Below are 21,251 nucleotides of genomic sequence, written 5' to 3'. Positions count from 1 at the left end.
CCCCAATAGCCTTCAAAGCTGAGCTTGTGTCCTATCCTACTAGAAGCCTATCCTTAATCCCTTCCAGTTTCTAGTACCTCCTCGAGAAAATAATAACAATAATGATAGTTAATATTTATATAGCACTTACTATGTGCCAAGCACTGTGCTAAATGTTTGACAATTTATTATTTCATTTGATCCTCACAACCACCCTGGGAGGTAGGTGCTATTATTATCTCCATTTTCAGATGAGGGAACTGAGACAAATAGTGTCTGAGTAGAGTCTGAGGTCAGATTGGAACTCAGGTCTTCCTGACTCCAGGCCTGGTGCTCTAACCCACTGCACGACCTAGCTGGCCCAAATTATTTTTTTACATATTTTCATTTGATTTTCTATGTGTATTTTGTGCTTCCCCTACCCCCAAATGTAAAGGTCCTTGAGGTTTTTGTCTTTGTCACCCCAGTTCCCAGGATAGTGCCTAGCACATACTTTATCAACAGGTCTTAAGTACCTACTATAAATCAGGCTTTTTTCGAGGCACTAGAGATAAAAATACAAAAGTGAGGCAGCTACATGGTGCAGTAGATAGAAAGCCAGGCCTGTAGTCTGGAAGATCTGAGTTCAAATTTGACCTCAGATACTTACTAGTTGTGTGATCCAGGCAAGTCACTTCACCCTCTTTGCCTCAGTTTCTTCATCCATAAAATGAGCCAGAGAAGGAAATAGCAAACCATTCCCATATCTTTGCTAAGAAAACCGCAAATGGGGTCACAAATAGTTGGGCATGACTGAAATACAACAACAAAACAATTCCAGAGAGCTTATATTCTACCAGCATGCAGTAGGCTCTTAATAAATGTTGTCAAACAAAAGAACAAATTGATTAGACCTGTTCTCTCATTTGTTTAAAGAGCAATTTCATAGATAAAGTGGAAGAACTGTTATCCTGCTATGACAGGAATGGAAACCTACCCATCTGGTGAGGGTAAAAGAAACAGAAGAGGAAGTCATAAATGAGATGTAGATAAATAAACTAATGTGCATGTCAAACATGAGCTGATGGTTATGAGAGATAAACTCTGATGAAAGTCAGGCACAAAGTGGAAAACTTTCAGCTTGAGAAAGTCCTTCCCTGCCTTCCCAGAGAAGTTTGGGGGATTATCTTATCACTGTTTATTACTTTCCAATCTGGCAATGTTTTACTTCAGTAAAAACAAACTTTTTGAAATCCCACCAGATTAGGTTTCACTAGTCTTTATACTGTACCAGATGGATAAAATTAGTGGTTTCATGAAACCGCAGTAAATAACTTTCAAAAAGTATCCATTTCTGAAGAGAGCAGTGTTTGAATAAAATACAGGCAGTCAGACACAAGGTCTCTTTCTGAAATGCATAAATCCAAGGCAAAGGGATAGCATTTGTTTAATTGATTAAGTATTTCCCAATAAGAACTTGCAACTTTTGCAAAGAGAGGTTTCCCTTATTCTGAGACAATCAATAGGAAAAAAATCCCAAACTCTTTCAGAAGTTTTCAATGGTTTGATTTTTTTGTTCTGTTTTTCCCTCTGGGAACACATCTATGATTTTATAGTAGAAATCAAGGAAATAGCTGCAGATATTCACTCAATGACCAGCTTCACTTAGCACAACTATTTCATTAGATATAGAAGCCCAGGAATTTAAGAATTTCTTGAAGGATCAAATTACACCAATTGATGCTGTGCAAATAAAATAGACATCATAGGATAAAAATATTTATTTCAAAATAATATTATAATATTTTTGTATCAATTGACATGAGTGATCCTTCTAGTTGTACTTTAATGGAGTTAATCAGAAACTTATGGAGCTGCCTGAGGTATAAACCTGTCAAGTGACTTACCCAGGGTCACACACAGTAAATAAACATCCGAGGCAGGATTGAAAACCCAGGAAAATGATACTTCCTTACTTCAATTTCAACATACAAAGACTGTGCTACCTCTTTGTACCATATATTAATTGGTTCTTCATGGCAGTAAATAAATTCATGTGGGTAGCTAGGTGGCACAGTGGATCAAGCACTTGTCTTGAAGTTGGGAAGATCTGATTTCAAATTTTACCTCAGACACTTACTAGCTGTGTGACCCTGGGCAAGTCACTTAACCCCAATTGCCTTTAACATCTGGGGCCATCTCCAGTCATCCTGATATATGTATTGCCACTGGACCCACACGACTCTGGAGTAGAGAGTAAGGTTGGTGACCTTGCACAACCCTCCCTCACTTAAATTCAATTCAGTGTAAGTCATGACATCATCCTGATGTCATGGTCTTCTTCAAGAATGAAGAACAAACAACAAACAAATTCATAAGTGGGCATAGTTCCACTGTAGAGATTTTCTTATAGGTCTGGTCATCAAAGTGACTTTAATTCCTAAACAACTTAACTGAATTCAACAACTGAGTGATTATGTGGCTACTAATGTCACTTTGGGTAGGTAGGATAGAGATGTAGTGTATAAACCACATTCCCCAATCGAATATATACAGTCACTCTTTCACCCCTTGTTATCAATTTTTGCCTTTCTTGAAGTTGTAGCATTAGTATGGCTCTGGCTGCAGGTGATCATTGGGCATATCAATTCTGAATGTGACCTTGGACAAGTTGCTCAAGTGCTGTGCATCTCAGGCAACTTTCTAGGTCTTACCTTCTAAGTCATAGCTGGGTTTTAATTTGTATTGGTGGAAGATGTTCCTATGGAGATCAGAAGTTCCTATGCTGATGAAATCATAGATTCTTTATGTCCCTAGAATTATGTTTGTTGTCATTATATTCACAGGATCACATATTTATAGCAAGAAGGAACATCAGAGATGATCTTGTCTAACCCTCTCATTTTACAGATAAGACTCAGGTGTTAAGTGATTTGCCTAAGATCACTCAGGGAAGGCTACCAGAAATTCTGGGCTCATTTCTGATTGTCAAATGAACTTTTGTGAACTCATCAAAAGAGCATAGTCTGATTTTGGGCTACAGATTATATTTCTATTAAATAAGGATGTGAGACCATTACATAAAAACCCCTGGTGGTATAAATAGCAATAAGTTAATTACATATGGGAAAATGCTGTGTTCTTTAGCACCCTACAAAGGCTTTTGACTTTATTAAAAAATCAAGAAACTTGGGGAAAATAGTAATTTAGTCAATATTCAATCAACACTAGAACCCATAACTACATTATAGTCAACAAGGACCTATGCTATCAGGCTATGTAAAAGTTGATGCAGAGGCTGTGCCACATTCGAGTTTCTAAGGCATGAACTTGCCCAACAAGATTTCTTTAATCATCCCCACAGATTCCCCCAGGAAAATTCTATAGAAGTTATGTAATTTTCTGAAAAATTACAAACTAAAGATTTTAATGTGAGTATGAACTCATAAGTATCATTGAAACTTGTTATGATTCCATGACTAAAATCTGATGGAAAAAGAGTATACATTAATAAAAAGTAATAGATTAAAAGGGAAATGAAGTAGCATTATAAGTACAAAAAAAAGTGTACTCATATCCAGAAATCCACAATTTAGAATGGGGAAGCTTGGTAAACTATTTTTGAGATAGGTATAATAATGGGAGAAACAGAAGTGATGTCATGGTGAGATTGTACTACAGATCACTTGGACAGAAGGGAGAAATGGACGAAACCAATGATAAACTTGGAACAGAAATGTGATATAGCAGTGATGAGAAACTTTAGTTCATTATTAACTGGTGGTTTCTTTCTGCTAAAATTTTTAGTTTGTCTTCATAATAATTGCACTATTCAGAAGGAGATAAGGAAGGATAATTGTGAACCTGATAATAACCAAGAGGGAGGAAACGGTTATTAAGTCAGAAATTATGGGAACTTAGGAAGGCAATAATTGCATCATCTTAGAGTTCATGATAGATAAGGTAGGAAAGGCAATCATAGTCTTATAACACTATAGTTTTAGAGAAGTTTTCAAAAATTTCAGGAAGGGATAGGTAGGTTCCCATGATCTAAAATACTGCTAAAGAAGTCAGCTGAAATAGAATCAGTTATTTTTTAAGAACAAAATTCTAAAGACACAAACATGATAGATTCAGATGAGGAGGTGGTATGATTAAACTGTCTAAAATGAATGATATAATTATATAAGGAACTCATCAACCAACTTGGATTTTTAAAATGACACATACAGGGGCAGCTAGGTGGCATAGTGGATAAAGCACTGGCCTTGGATTCAGTAGGACCTGAGTTCAAATCCTGACTCAGACACTTGACACTTACTAGCTGTGTGACCATGGGCAAGTCACTTAACCCTCATTGCCCTGCAAAAATAATCATAATAATAAAATGACACATACAAATGAAAGATGGAGGCAGAGATAGATTACTTAGAGTGAAATGAAAGGGTGATGTCAGGAATGCTAATACTCAGAATGAATTGTGTAATAAATCCTAAGGACAACAGAAAGGAAGGTTTTTTTAAAGCTAAGTTGGGGATAAGAAGAACATCAAAGGAGAGATAGAGCTACTACTTATGATCTTTGGACTAATGATAAACAAATAACAAAGAAAAACCAGAACTGGTCAATGTCGGTTTTGTTTCTGTTTTCTCCAACAAAGAGTGATCCTTGGGACTGGGAAGGATACAATAAGGAAGGCACCCAGGTCTTAAAACTAAAGATAGATCAGGAGATTTCAAGTTACCAGGCCTGGACAAACCACATCCCAGGCTATTTGGATATAGATACGTATGTGTATTGCAAGAACTTGTGTGCTTACTGAGTTGACCATTATTGGTAGAAATTTTTAAAGAGGGACGGTAGTGCTGAAGTAGGACAAATATTTCGTTTTCCAAAAAATATAAGACCATTATACTTGTCTTCTGTTCCTGACAGAATTTTAAAATATACTGTTGAAGGAATGGTTTGTGAGCTCTTAGAAAGTTAAATGATCATCCATGATTGATGAGGGTAATGCCATATTTTAGGGAGACTAGCATTGGGTCAGTGGTTTTTTAAAGGTTCTGCATATGTATGTAGTGATATAGTACATACTACTATTTATTCCTTTCATTATAGATACTCTCTTGAATAACTCCACTTGAGTTCAGCTCTCCTTGTACACAGCGCCTTCTTCATTAAAATAACTTGGGAAGTAGCAAGGAGAATTTTTCCCATTAAGATTCAGTAAGCATTGAAGTTGGGACTAAAGACCATTAAGGGCACAACCTCCCAAACCAGAGGTTACAATTATGACAAAGTACATTAAATCAGAGAGGGACCAGCACAATTTTTAGGGAAACTGTTGACCCATAATTTCATGGTTTGGAAGAAGTCCATAAATTCAAGCTGAGACTTCCCATTTAGATAAACTCTAAATCCCAAATGGCAACATACAAGGGTGAAAAACATTACCAATGACGAAAACATGGTAGGAAAGATACCATTAAAGAGATATATGGGGGCAGCTAGGTGGCACAGTGGATAAAGCACTGGCCTTGGATTCAGGAGGACCTGAGTTCAAATCTGGCCTCAGACTTGACACTTACTAGCTGTGTGACCCTGGGCAAGTCACTTAACCCTCATTGCCCCAACAAAAAGAGAGAGAGAGAGAGAGAGAGAGAGAGAGAGAGAGAGAAATATATGACTAGCAAAGGGAGTAAGCTGGCTATTCTTGGAAAGTGAGGAATAATAGACAGCCTAAATGCTACATAGTATACATGTCAAGTCAAAAGAACTACAGGAAGGCCCCCAGAAGTTGACTAAATGTCCTGTGGACAATTTATGGGAGAAAGAAATGAGTGACATGGGATTAAAAAAAAAAGTATAGATAAATTGTAATTTGCACTACAAGAAAGAACATACATATTGTTATGATCCCAAATCCCTAGAAGTATTCAAATAAGAATATTCAAGGACATTTTTAGCAGAAAAACATTAGCACAATATATTAACTGCCCTTCTGCCTCTGTAGAGGCAGCCAGGATCACTGGTCTTGGATTCTAAAAATTGGGTCTGAATGAGGAGGGTAAGCTATGTAATTCCTATGATTCCTTTGATAATCTTTTCTAAGGCCCAACTCTTAGACTAGTTGTATGACCCCAAGAAGTTGTGGAATTCATCCTAGATTACTCTAACCAAGCCCAAAAAGTGTCCAGATAAATATGGCTAAATCCCCTAAATCAACTTATCTAGTCACTCTGTCATAGGTGATTAGGTTAATCAGATTAGACTCCTTCTTTATAAATTCAGGTAGTCTATTAGCCTGTCCCCGAAGCATCCACACACTGATTTTACAATGACACCCCCACACACACCTCCAGGTACATCAGCCAAGTTTGAAGATTTGTAATTTCCAGGTCTCTTAAGCTTTGGGGTTGAGAACAGCAACTCATAATACTCAATATAAGTGACAGCAAGTACAGGAAGGTTCTTTGTTCAATTTTCAAGTTACTCATAAGATGAACAAGGTATTCATGCACTCGTGTTGACCGCATGGGATACACAAAGAAAGACTAATAATTTCTCTATGGAATGGAAAAGAGCTTATTAAGCACTTCCTACGTGCCAGACACCATATGTAGTACTGGGCATAGAGATGATACAAGAAAGGAAGAGAGTCCCTTCCCTTGGAGAATTTATAGTCCGACTGAGGAAGACAGTGCCTATAGAAAAATGGAGTTATGTTCTGGTAGTGTTGATTTGTTTGCTGTTCTCAGGTCTAGATTAGGAAAGATGAGGTTGGGGGTGGGGGAAGGGGAGGCACAGCAGCATAGCATGAAGACAGCTAGTTTGTTCAGTTCCGGGTTCAGGCTAAATATAATGATTACTTAGCAATCAGACGCCAGAAGGACCTAGAAGGGGAGCTTGGAGTGCTAGGTCAAAGGTAGAGGCTGGAGTTCAGGAATATAACAGCATGAAGATGGCCAGGAAGTACTCATTTATATAAACAATTTTTTTCTTATCATTAACTGTCATCAGTATATAAGAGCCCATGGATTTACATGACATACTTCGAGTGTAAATTAAGCTGGTTCTCCCCTTCGTGGGGAGAATCTACAATGTGAGTTGTCAGTGTGGTTTTTTTCTTTTCTTTTGGAAAAAAGATTCATGTTCTGACAACAGAAAGCTATCTCTACTCACCTATCCACCAGGAATGTTCATGATTAACCCTACCACAGTTTCCCATGGTCTGTCCCTCCCCTCTGCCCTCTGCAGACCAAACACCCCACCCCCACTCCTACTTCAAGACTGCAGTTAGCTATGAGACTCTAGGGAAGCTCCTGGTCATTTAATTCCCCTGGAAGAAATGGGTAGGTTTATACACTGGGCATCACCATGGAAGTGTGGCAAACAACAAGAAAGACAAGAGAGATACAGCTTGTCAAGTGGGAAGGGTTAAATCTACTAATGATTCTGGTAACAGTTTTAATTGGTCATAATATTTCCCCACTCTCCCACTACAGCTCACATGCCAACATGTCTGGATTTATTTCTGTTTGGTAAACAGTCTTCAGGGGGTGCAAGGAGAGAAGCAAAAATCAGACATCTGTTTCGTTTTGAACTGCATAAGTGAAGCGTGCCTAAGAAAATAATGAACTCCAGTCATTCTGAAGAGCTGCTAGAATATCATGGCTCAAATTCTAATGAACTTTTACATTATTAAAAAGTTGACTACTTCTAGAATACACAACCTTGCAAACCTTCAATGCAATTTAGGAAATGAAAAGTTTGTTACGGATAAAATCTTCCTGTGCAGAACCAAAACATTTTAGACAGCACGTAGAACTTGCATAGTCAAACTTAGATTTTCATTTTTAAAGCGCTGGCCCAGATAATAAAAATGCAAAATATGTGAATGCTGATTACCTTAGGTATATAGACATTTGTTTTTAACATTTTTTATTAATTAGAACTCACGAGGGTAAGAATATTAAGTAACAAGGCTGATTTTCACCTGTGGCTTAGAGAATAAGATGTAACTTAAAATTGGACCTAGTAGTATTGACTTATATTTATGTAATGCTTTAAATTTTACAAGATGTTTTGCATACATTCCATTTGAGCCTCACAACAACCTTTAAGATAGGTACTACAAGTATATATAATATTCCCTCATTTGTTAGATGAGGAGAGGTTGAGGGACTAAAATGCCCACAAACTGATTTTAAAGCTTTGTCCTCCCAGGAAAAGTAGGTGAGTTTAAAGGTTTATAATTTTGATCCTTCTAAACTTTGGGGTTAAGAATAGCTGCTCTAAAAAAAAAAAGGAAAAGGGGGCGGCTAGGTGGCGCAGTGGATAAAGCACTGGCCCTGGATTTAGGAGTTCCTGAGTTCAATTCTGGCCTCAGACACTTGACACTTACTGGCTGTGTGACCCTGGGCAAGTCACTTAACCCCCATTGCCCTGCCAAAAAAAAAGGAAAAAAAAGACTCTATCCACTGTGCCAATGGTACCAATGATACATATAGTACTGAATAGCTTATGAAAGAAGTGAGATACATGAACAGATGCAGAGACAGAAACAGTGGGAGACAGAGAGATAGACACAGAGGAGAAAAGAAAGGGGAGCAAGACAGAGGGAGGGGAAAGTAGAGAGACAGAGACAGAGGAAGATTTTATTTATTATCTACTGGACACATAGTGTGGTATAGAGTCATCCGCAAACTGAGATCTGAGAACTCCTATGAGTCCCCAAGATCCTTTCAGAGGGTCCCTATGGTCAAAACTATTTTCATAATAATACTAAAATGTTATTTGCCTATTAAAATGCTACTAACTTTTATTAACTATATATCTATGTGAGGCCAGATTTTCTTCATATACTTTAAACAAAATAACATATAGTAACAGATTAAATGCATAGACAGATACAGAATCTGGCTGTCTTCTTCTTTTTTGGGGGGGGGAGGGTGGGGCAATGAGCTGCCCCCAAGTACCTAGCTGCCCCCACTGGCTGTTTTCTATTAAACCAGACATTAGAGAGGCTTGCAAAAATATATCAAACAATGCTACTATTTCAATAATTTTTTTTTGTTTTGGAAAACATAGCTTTTTTCATTTAAAATGTTATGTAAAAATGTAATGGCCTTATTGTTATTTTTAAATTAATTAAATGAGTATTTTTTAAATGTTATCAGTTTTCTTTATGTTTCTAATATCTGAAACAAAAGCTATTTCTTTTTAAAAGTGTAAAGGGGAGGGCAGCTAGGTGGTGCGGTGGATAAAGCGCTGGCCCTGGATTCAGGAGTACCTGAGTTCAAATCCGACCTCAGACACTTGATGCTTACTAGCTGTGTGACCCTGGGTAAGTCACTTAACCCCACTGCCCTGCAAAAAAAAAGTGTAAAGGGGTCCTGAGACCAAAAAGTTCGCAAACCTCTGCTGTAGAAGATAGAATAAAAAACTTGAGTTAGGACGATTGAGGTTCAAATCCTGTCTCTGACATTTCCTACCTGTGTGACCACTGGTGAGTTTCTGAATCTCAGGTAACTCTTTAAGACTTATCTAATAAGTTACAGATGGGTTGGTTGGTCGGTTGCTTGTTGTCCTTTGTTCTCAAAGAGGACCAAAATGACATCACTATGTTAGAGTCATGTTACAGTGTGTCCAGCTGTGGCTGATCAGACCAATACAAGCTCTGAATGCTCTACAACAGGTCAGACATGTGAAAATTTGCGCATCTCACTTTTCTTTTGAGCTACCTCAATTCTGCTTTGCTCATAGAGCACAGCACCATGCTGGGCGGTACTGTGCCAGTGTCTCCCATGTCATGCAGTCAATTCCAAAATTCTTAAGAGAGACCTTGAGAGTGTCCATATATGGCTTTTTGTTTTTTAACTACCATGTGAGTGCTTGCCTTCTGTGAGTTCTCCATGAAATAGTCTTTTAGGCAAGTGTAAGTTTGGCATTTGAACAATATGGCCAGCCTATTAGAGTTGTACTCTCTGCAGGAGATAACAGATGGGTTATCCAGTAGATAAAGCTGGGTAACTAAGAGTTACCATTTTTCAGCAGCCCAGCAGGTAGGTATTTTATCAAAAATGCTACCATGTGGCTAAAATGATAGAAGGGGAAAATGACAAATGTTGGAGAGGATATGGAAAAATTAATACACTGTTGGTAGATCTGTGAAATTGATCCAACCACTTGAGAGCAATCTGGAATTATGCCCAGTTATAAAACTGTGTATACCTTTTGACCCAGCAATACCAACTTTTAGGTCTGTTTCCCAAGGTGATCAGGGAAAAAGGAAGAGAACTTTTATGTTCTAAAATACCTTATAGCAGCTCTTTGTGGTGGCAAAGAATTGGAAATTGAGGAGATGCCCATCAACTGGGGAATGGCTTAACAAGATATGGTATACAATTATGATGGAATACTACTGTGCTATAAGAAATGATGAGTTGGTTGATTTTAAAAAGCCTTGCATGAAATAATAAAGAGTGAAATGGGGGGGGGGCAGCTAGGTGGTGCAGTGGATAAAGTACCAGCCCTGGATTCAGGAGGACCTGAGTTCAAATCTGACCTCAGACACTTGACACTTACTAGCTGTGTGACCCTGGGCAAGTCACTTAACCCCCATTACCCCGCAAAAACAACAACAAAAAAAAAACCAAACAAACAAACAAACAGAATAAGGAGTAAAATGAGCAGAACCAAGAGAACATTGTATATGATTAACACCAATCTGGTTTAAAGAATAACTGCAAATGACTCAGTTATTCTGAGTATTGTAAATACTCAATGAAAAAGGACCTATGAAGAAAGCTGCTATCCATTCCAGAGAAAGAACTGATAAATAGAAGAATGCATAGTATGATTTTACATATATCTATATATCTATATCTGTGTCAAGTGGTAGCCTTCTCTAATACAAGGTGAGGCGAGAGAGAGGGAGACAGTTCTGAACTTAAAATGTAACATATATGTGTGTGTGTTTGTATATACATATATATATATATATATATAATTTAAATTTTTAAAAATGCTACCATAACAACAGCTATTTTGTTAACTTGGAAAAAAATAAGAATGAAGGCAAGAGTTAGTCACCCTGATGATCACCATACAGGCCAATTTTCCCCTGCAGAGCTAGTTCTGTGCATACCCACATATCTAACAAATCCTTCTAAAGACCCACTGTGTCTACTTCAAATATGCCTATCATCTAACTCAGGGAGGAGATAACTAACTCAGCACCAGAGCTAAGGAAGGATGTCAGAGGTCACTTTTTGTCCCTTCACATATTTTTCCGTGGAAGTCCATCTGAGATAAATTTGGTTTCAATTACCCTAGAATTTCCTTAGGACCAAAGAAAACAGACCCAAATGAAAAAGAAAGAAAAAATAGATAGTTAAACCCTCAATTAAGTTTTTCATGCAACAGTTAGTTGTAGTTATTTACCTAAACAAGAACAAGGATGGAGATTTTTCTCTTCACAGTTAAGCCATTCAAAGTGGCAAAGATATATCTGACCCAAAGCAACAACAAAGTGAAATCCAAATTCCGAATCTCCATAGAAAAGTTGGAACACTTAACCCAGTTTATACTTGTACCAGGATATCTAAAGATACAACAAAAGTCTCTGGGCAATGGGTAATTTTACATGTTAGATGGCGGGGGGGGGGAGGAAATAAATATTTATCCATTGTCTACTATGTACCAGGCACCATGCTAAGCACTTTATAACTATTATCTCATTTGATCCTCATAACAACATTGTGAGGTATTATTTATTTCCATTTTACAGTTGAAGAAACTGAGGCAGGCAGAGGTTAAGTGACTTCAAGGTCACATAGCTAATAAGTATCTGAGGCCAAATTTGAACTCAGGTCTTCCTGACTCCAGGCTCAGTGTTGTATCCACTGAAACTCCTAGCTAGCCTCTGCATAACTTTTTTTTTTGGGGGGGGGGGATGAGAGTTAAGTGACTTGCCCAGGGTCACACAGTTAGTATATGTCTAATGTCTGAGGTCGGATTTGAACTCAGGTACTCCTGAATCCAGGACCAGTGCTTTATTCACTGTACCACCTAGCTGTGCCCTCTGTATAACTTATAACGTGCAAAACTGTAAAGCAAACCAGCTTTAAGATCCTTGTTCTTCCTTTTCTTCTCTTTCTCCCTTCACTTCCATAGAGCTGTAGCTTTGTTGTTCAGTCATATCTAACTCTTTGTGACCCCATTTGTGGTGTTCTTGGCAAAGACACTAGAGTGATCTGCCATTTCCTTCTCTGGCTCATTTTACACATGGGGAAACTGAGGCAAACAGGGTTAAGTGATTTGCCTAGGGTCACACAGCTAGCAAGTTTTTGAGGCCGGATTTGAATTTAGGAAGATGAATCTTCCTGATTTCTGACCTGGCACTCTATTCACTGTGCCAGCTAGCTGCTCCAAAGCTGTAGCTACCTTCCCCATCCAAAAAAAAATAATCTACTAACAGAAGATAAAATGGACATTTTGAGTATGTAAAATTAAAGTTGTTGCACAAATGAAATAAAAGTATTTAAAATGAGAGGGCAAAACAATTAATTGGGGAAATAATTTTTGCAGCAGATTTCTCTGATGAAGATCTCATTTCCAAGATATATGGAAATGATTCAAATTTATAATAAGATCCATTCCCCTATTGATAAATGGTCAAAGGCTATGAGCAAGTGGCTTTCAAAGGAAGAAATCCAAGCAACAACAGCCATGTGGAAAAACAATATGTTCCAAATCACTAAGAGTTAGAGAAATGCAAATTAAAGCACATCTACCTTATGTCGATCAACTTGATGAAAATTACAAATATGGGAGGGGATGTAAGAAACCAGGCACCCTAATGCATTATTAGTAAAGCTATGAATTGGATCAGACATTTTGAAAAACAATTTGGGGGCAGCTAGGTGGCACAGTGGATAAGGCACAGGCCCTGGATTCAGGAGGACCTGAGTTCAAATCCAGCCTCAGACACTTGATACTAGCTGTGTGACCCTGGGTAAGTCACTTAATCCTCATTGCCCCATCCACCCCCCAAAAAATTGAAAAGCAATTTGGAACCATGCCCTAAAAATCACTGTACTGTGCATACCCTTTGACCTAGTGATGCCACTTCTAGGCTTATACCCCAAAGAAATCAAAGAAAGAGAAAAAGGATTCATATGTACAAAAATATGAATAGCAACTTTTTTGGTGTAAATTGGGGATTGATTGACACAATTATGACATCTGATTTAATGGAATACTATTGTGTTATAAGAAATGAGGATAGAAATAGTTTCAGAGAAACCTGAGAAAACTTGTATGAAATCTTACAAAAAAGTAAGCAGAGCTAGGATAACAATTTATAGAATAACAACAATATTATAAAGATGAACGAATTTGAGAACTCTGATCAATACAATAACAAACCATAATTCCATAGGACCAGCGATAAAACATTCTACCCACTTCTTAAGAGATAGATGATGGACTCAAGAAGAAGATGACATACATTTTAAGATATAATTAATGAGGGATATTTACTTTATTTAACTATCTATCTGTATTTGCTATGAAGGTTTTGTTGTTGTTTCAGTTGAAGGTGAGGATGTGGGGAGGAGAGAAAATAAATGCATATTCATGGAAAAAATTAAATTTTAAAATCCAGCAACAGAAAAAATATCTTAAAAACTTGTTCGCATTAAGTAATAACTAACTTATGAAACTTAAAATGTGGTATGTACCAGGAGTATTTGCATTTTAACAGAATAGAAAGCCTATTGGCAAAGAAATACATCTCTACTGGTAGAATTTCCTAAATTAGTCAACTAATGTCAAATTCTGACTTTATATGAAGTCAACTCTAGTGTTACTTGGATGCAATGCAAATTCATAGAAAGTATGCAAAAGGATAGAAAAAGGATCATAATAACATGTTAAAATCTCTCTGGTATCCAAAACATTGTCAGTGGAACTGGGCAAAACTGGGTTCAAGATTTCCCTTCACTTAGAATCCTTTAGCTCCGGTTTCCATAATCTCTTCAGAACTTTGTTTCCAATACCAGTATCTGGGAACCAATACTTCTATTCTTCTAATTTAAAGAAAATTACTTAAACCCCAATATCTAGTGCAGTGTCCAACCACAGTAGGTACTCAATAAATATTGACTGATCATGATGACAATGACATTTCACCTCTTTTGGGGGGTTGGGGGGAGGAGAGGGTTATGTATCTCATGCTATGTTTTTTGGGAAAAAATTCAGCCTGCCCCTTCTTCCATTCCCTTTAGTGAATGACCAGCATCAAAACAGTAATGGTTAATTTGTATTGCAAGTTCAAATCTTACCTCCTGGTACACACTGGAAACCATTGCCCTGATATCCAGGCTTACATTGGCAAACAAAGGAGCCTGGAGAGTTGTAACAGAAAGCATCTGGATGACAACGATTTTGTTGGCATTCATCTACATCTGCAAAAGAAGTACAATATCATAGATAAGTCTGATTTCTCTTCATCAACCAGCTAGGTGGTAGACTGGATAGAGTACTGAGCCTGTTGTCAGGAAGACCTCAGTTCAAATCAAGCCTCAGACACTAGCCATGTGACCCTGGGTAAGTCACTTAACTTTTGTTTCCCTTAATTTTCTCATCTGTAAAATGGGGATAATAATAGCACCTACCTCCCTACATGTTGTAAAGATCAAATGAGGCAATATTTGTAAAAAAAGCTTAGCATAGCACCTGGCACATAAGCATTAAAAAATGCTTATTTTCTTCCTCCCCACCACCCCAACCCCTTCCCTTACTACTGCAGCCTGAGTGAAATCATTCATTACAATGAAGGGGAAACAATTCTTGAGCAGTTTCTAGAACTTACTCCATACAATTCTCAACATACAATATCCCTCTGATGTCTTTCGAACAGGACTATATTTCAAGTATAAACAAGGATGATTTTCTTTAAGGAAATTGCTAAACCCAAATTATAAAAAGGATAAATGGAGTACGGGGAGGTGACCTTTTTTTTTTAATCTCAAAGATTTTTCACTTTATAAAAAGAATGCTTTAATTATTGCACTTTCACAGTGAAACTAAGTTTATTTATTGGTCAGTAACTACAAAGAAACTCAAGGAACAAGAAACTTCAAGTGTTTGAGGCCACTCATAATTGGAAACCAATTTAGAAATGAAGAGAAAACATCTCTGAAGTGATCTCTTAAATCCATGGATTCAATGTGTTTGTTAGATGTTTTATTGCTGTTTCCTTTTTTGTCTCAATCATTTCCTAGTATGCCTCTGAACCCCCGTCCCTAAAATTTAAATCTCTTGTATAACAAAGCAAAACAGATAAATAGAGTCAGTGGCAAAAAGTTCAGATCTGAATGCATCACAGAATCAATTTTTAAAATTCAATTTATGGAAACTGAGGGGATGCCCATCAATTGGAGAATGGCTAACCAAGTTTTGGTATATGAATGTAATGGAATACTATTGCACTGTAAGAAATGATAAGCAGATGGACTTTAGAAAAACCTGAAAAGACTTACATGAATTGATGCTGAGTGAAATGAACAGAACCAAGAGAACAATGTACACAGTATCAACAACATTGTGTGATGATCAACTGTGATAGACTTAACTCTTAGCAAATGATTCAAGACAATGACAAAAGACTTATGGTGGAAAAATACTCTCCACACTCAGAAAAAGACCTATGGAGTCTGAATGCAGACAGAAGCATACTATTTTCACTTTTTTTGGTTGCTTTTTTTGTTATTGTTCTTGTTTATTCTCTTGAATTTTTTTCCTTTTGTTTTGATTAATGTGGAAACATGTTTAACATGATAGTAATGTATCACCTATATCAAATTGCTTGCTGGCCTCAGGAGGGGGAAGGGAAGGGAGGATAGAAGAAATTTTGGAACTCAAAAAATATCTTTACATGTAATTGAGAAAAAATTTTTAAAAAATTAATTAAGGCAAAAAACAAATTTAAAAAAATAAATAAAATTCAATTTACAGGAAAGGGTACACTTAGTGTTGTATATCAAGAGACTTGGGGCACTGTGCTCACAGGTAATTTTACAGAAGGCAAACTTTAAAGGAACCCTTAAAGGTTTTAGGATAAAGCAAAACATAGAAGCATAGGTCTTAAAGGGACCTTAAGTTCACCTGGGTGTCATCCTGGAAAATCCTAACTTCCAGTCATTTCATTTTAAAATGTATCTTGTGCTTCCACTTTAGAAACAACAGCTACAAAAAACACAACTGCTATTTATCTACTCATGTAGGTGGCACTCAAGATCCAAGTACTAATTTGCATGACAATAGATTCTCAACTGTTGTATTCAAGAAAGGCAAATACAGAGAATGAACACATTTTTTTATCCTATACATTTACAATAACTGGGTTTGACCTTATAAAGGGGTTGTCAGGGTGGACAGAGAATTTACCATCACCATAGAAGTTTCCCACAAGAACCTAGGCTAAAACACATTGCTTTGTATTCATTTTTAGGCACCAAATGAAGAAAGAAGTAGCTTAACGTACCTTGGCAGGCATGCCCATCTCCTAAGAAGCCAGGTAAACAGGAACAGTGGTAGGAGGAACCTCCAGTGTACACGCATTGTGCCCGCTGGGGGATGTCACAATTGTGGAGGCCGGTTGCACAGTAGTTGATAGGGCGATCATCAATAATAGCTATAAGACAGATTTACAGAAGGTTCTAAATCAGATTTTCATTTAAATAATAAACAACTCTATTCCCCATGGTTTCTCATTTCCTAGAGGTGGTTGATTCAATGTCAATAATTTAAGAAGAATCTACTATGAGACTTTCTAGCCCGTATACAGCAGATAGGACCTCTGCCTTGAGGGTTCATTCCAAAGTCACCAAAGGAAACTACATGGGGTGTTCAGAGGGAGAAAGAAATATAATAATAATAGTTAAAGCATTTATATAGCTTTTTGAGGTTTGCAAAATCCTTTACATGCATTATCTCATTTTATCTTTGTAACTAACTCAGGAGGTGATGCTATTATTGTATCTTTTTTTTTTCAGGGCAGTGGGGGTTAAGTGACTTGTTCAGGGTCACACAGCTAGTAAGTGTCAAGTGTCTGAGGCCAGATTTGAATTCAGGTCCTCCTGAATCCAGGGTCGGTGCTTTATCCACTGTGCCACCTAGCTGCCCCAGGTAATGCTATTATTATCTCCCCTTTACATATGAGGAAGCTGAGGCAGACAAGAAGTTAAATGTCTTTCCTAGGGTCACAGAGCTAATAAATGTTTGAGACCACATTTGAACTTGGGTCTTCTTGAGTTCCAGGCCTACTGCTCTTTCTATTGTACCATTTAAGAGTCCAGGCAAGATGGAGCAAGAAGGAGGAAGGGAAGAAAAAGCATTGTGATATAATGGAAAGAGCTCTATAGATCTGGAGTCAGAGTACTTGGGGCTCAACTTGGGTTCAAGATCCAATCAATTCTGCTACTTACTACTTGTAAGACTTGGATAATTCACCCATCTTCAGTTTTCAGCGTCCCCATTTGTAAAATGAGGATGTCATACTAGATGGCCTTTAAGGTCCTTTTCAGGTCTAAATCTATTATCCAGTGATAAGGAGACAGCAAATTATAGGCTATCTTTTGACTTTGACATTAAAATAGGAATGTGATTTATACATGAAAACAAAGAGCCCTAAAGCTTAGATTTAGTGCAGCTCCCGGCACTATGCAATTCTGAAAGGAACATTGGGCCTTTGGGGTCCCTATTACCATTCCATAAAACATAGGACCAGGCTAAGATGTGAAATAAAGAAAATGGTATGAAAATGATGGGGCTAACAATTGTGATGTAAGAAATGGTGAAGGTTTAGAGAAACTTGGGAAGACTTGTATGAACTGATGCAAAATGAAGTAAGCAGGAGCAGGAGAATAATTAATACAATAACAATATTGTAAAAACAACGTTGAAAGCCTTAGGAACTCTGAGCAACACCATGAGCAACTACAATTTCAGAAAACTCATGATGAAACATGCTGCCCACCTCCAAAAAGAGAGGTAATGAATTCAAGAGTGCAAATTGAAGAATGTTTTAAAAAATATGGCCCATGGGAGGGATTTGTTTTCCTAACTATACAAGCTTATACTGTGGTTTGTTTGTTTTTTTCTTGCTTTCTCAATGTACATGTTGGATGGAGGGAGGGGAGCTGGGAGAGAGAGAATGCAGACCTGAAAAGAAAAAAAGAAAAAGAAAACTTTAGGGCTGTTCCCCAAACTTTTTTTCTGACTCCTAAAACAGGAATCTTAATCCTCCTCTTCAATGAACAGGACCAAGACACTTGAGGCAAGATAAACAGAGATTAGATATACTTCCCTTTCTTTTGGAGCATCACCGGACATAAACAAATGGACACTCAGATCAAAGTCCTTTGCCAAATAAGCTAGTTAAGAAAGAATTTGGGAACCAAGAGCCAACCTACAATGTTCAGAAGCTTGATTCTTCAAAGTGAGAATGTGATCTAATTCCATGGGAACTAGTAGCCACCATGATCAGGCCTTTCTTCTGGCCTCCAAATTTACAGGCTTTAAAATCCCTAGGCATGGTCAGGAATTTGGACCAGGCTCCTTCTCTAAAATAAATCTATTGCTGATCAACTTTGCCAATGTACTGAGTCTACAAGGGAAAAGAATCATGGGTCCTAGCTGAATAGGGACTGGGAGGGGAAAGGAATAAGCATTGGTATAACTCCCATTCTTTGGCGGGCACTGTGACAAGTGCTTAACAAATATTACCTCATTTGATCCTCACAACAGTTAGATGCTCTCTATTTTATAGTTGAAACAGAGATCAAGTGACTTGGCCAGGGTCACACAGTAAGTGTCTGAGGAGAGATTTTTAACTCAGGTCTTCCTGACTTCAGGCCCAGCATTCTCTACCACACCACAGCTCCACACAAAAGAACTTTACCTAATCTTCCTAGAGGTAGGACAGAGCCTTTCTTTATGTCTTCCTCCTTCCTTAACCTTTCATCACTACTGTTTCTCCTTTTTCTAGGCTTGCTCAGCACAATAAAGGGAATACTCTGGAAGAACTGGGGAGACGTGCTTAGGTCAAATAAACACATATGTTTAGGGATTTAGGACCAGAGATGTGATTTCATTCTCTTGGGGAGAAACTATCTGTACCAATGGAGGTCAGCACCGTCTTTGCAACTGACAAGCATTGACAGTTTACAACCTAAGGCACTGAGAGGGTAAGGGATTCACTTAGGGATAAAGATAGCCCATGAGCCCAGTTCTTCCTGACTCCAAGGCCAGCTCTCTCTTCACTCTGCTATCTGGCTTCTCACACATAGATATAGACAGTGACTATTATGTGGGCCTACTCAAAGACCATTCAAAGACAGACATTTTTGCAGTCGAGGACGCATCCAGTGAGATGGTCACTAGATGGTCATCGTACGTGGAATGGACACAGATATGGTAGCTTCTTTGCAATCAAGTCAATGGGCCACACAAATACAGGCAAAACCAGTATTTGGCAGAGGCAGGCCTTGAAAAAAATCTTCACAGAATCCCAGAGTTTGAGACCCCAATGGCCAACTAGTCCAACCCATTATTGAAAGAAATACCTATTATAACATGCCCAAAGAGTAGTGGTTGGGGGCAGCTAGGTGGCGCAGTGGATAAAGCACCAGCCCTGGATTCAGGAGTACATGAGTTCAAATCCAGCCTCAGACACTTGACACTTACTAGCTGTGTGACCCTGTGCAAGTCACTTAACCCCCATTGCCCCGCCAAAAAAAACAAACAAAGAGTAGTGGTTCAGTTTCTGTTGAAGACTTCCAAAGAGAAGGAAGCTATCACCTGTCTAGGGAACCCACCGTACTTTTGAGCAACATCAATTTGTAGATAGATTTGCCTGACATCAAGCCTAAATTAATCAAGCCTCTTTTCAACCTCTGCCCATTGCTCCTGGTTCTATTCTTTGGCCAGATGGAACCAGCGTAAGGCCTCTTCCACATGACAGACCTGCTTGAAGACAGACATCCTTTCCCACTGAGTTTTCTTTTCTCCAGACTAAATATTCCTAGTTCCATCAATTGATCTTCATATAATGTAGACTCAAGACCCTTCTCCATCTTGGATGTCCTCCTAAAGATACTCTACGGCTGATCAACGTCTTTCTTAAATTGTGGTGTCCAGGGACAGCTAGATGGCGCAGTGGATAGAGCACTCGCCCTGGATTCAGGAGGTCCTGAGTTCAAATCCGACCTCAGACACTTGACACTAGCTGTGTGACCCTGGGCAAGTCACTTAACCTCAACTGACTCACACACACACAAAAAATTGTGGTGTCCAGAACTGAATGCAATAGTCATGCATTGGAAGGTGTGATTTGTCTCTTTCCTTACATTTCTATGGGAAGTCTTGGAAAAGGAATATGCTCTGATTTGGGAACCTCTAACCCTCTATGAGGGCAGGAACTATGTCTTAAATATTCCAGAATCTAACACAGTGCTCTGTACACAATGGGCATTTTTTTTTTTTTAGTGAGGCAATGGGGGTTAAGTGACTTGCCTAGGGTCACACAGCTAGTAAGTGTTAAGTGTCTGAGGCCGGATTTGAACTCAGGTACTCCTGATTCCAGGGCCAGTGCTCTATCCACTGCACCACCTAGCTGCCCCCACAATGGGCATTTTTATAAAAAATTGTTGTTCAATGAATGAACTTATTCCTCCCTGTGATTCTACCAAATTCCAATCCTATCTTATATTTCTCTCCCAAAGTCTGTTTCTTTCTTTCTTCTCTTTCTCCTCACATTAGGAGCAAAGGAATATGGAGAAGAAGAAAAATTGAGAAAGAAAAGGAAGGGATATCAGAGAGAAATGGGGAGGGGGAGTACTAAAAGAGGCAGGGAGCTAGAAAGAAGGTGAAAAGGAAGAAAAGAGGAAGGGAGCCAAAACAGAAGGGAGAGGGAGAAAGAGAAGACACACAGAGCAAGAAAAAGAAGGGGCATGAAGGGTGACAATCACTGAAGAGGGAGAGAGGAATCAAGAAAAATAAACCTACTTTAAAAAATGAGGAAATAAAATTAATTAGGCACATGTGCACCATATGTCCTAATAAATTAAAATGTTGAAGTAAAATCACATATAACTTTGCAGGGGGTGGGGGCATAAGACTTTTTTATTTGGGTAGAAAGAGTGGTTGTTCTAAACATTAATCTCTACTTACTAAAACTTTTTAGGGTCAAAGAGTGAAAGTATGTGGATACTGATGTTGCAAGA

The 21,251-nt window shown here is 38.1% G+C and overlaps 1 protein-coding gene across 1 annotated transcript in view; it reads right to left on the bottom strand.

Annotated features, from left to right (window-relative positions):
- NID1 (nidogen 1) overlaps positions 1 to 21,251 on the bottom strand; it is a 117,454-nt gene that overhangs the window by 31,033 nt on the left and 65,170 nt on the right. The window contains exons 11-12 of the mRNA XM_044003038.1: positions 16,511 to 16,660; positions 14,307 to 14,429 (exon numbers count right to left, since the gene is read on the bottom strand). Of these exons, the coding sequence (XP_043858973.1) occupies positions 14,307 to 14,429; positions 16,511 to 16,660 (273 nt within the window). The remainder of the gene's footprint in view (positions 1 to 14,306; positions 14,430 to 16,510; positions 16,661 to 21,251) is intronic.

Source organism: Dromiciops gliroides, chromosome 4, assembly GCF_019393635.1.
Source record: "Dromiciops gliroides isolate mDroGli1 chromosome 4, mDroGli1.pri, whole genome shotgun sequence".
Lineage (NCBI taxonomy): Eukaryota > Metazoa > Chordata > Mammalia > Microbiotheria > Microbiotheriidae > Dromiciops > Dromiciops gliroides.
The sequence above is the reverse complement of the archived record's forward strand: the minus strand, read 5'-3'. Positions and strand labels throughout refer to the sequence as shown.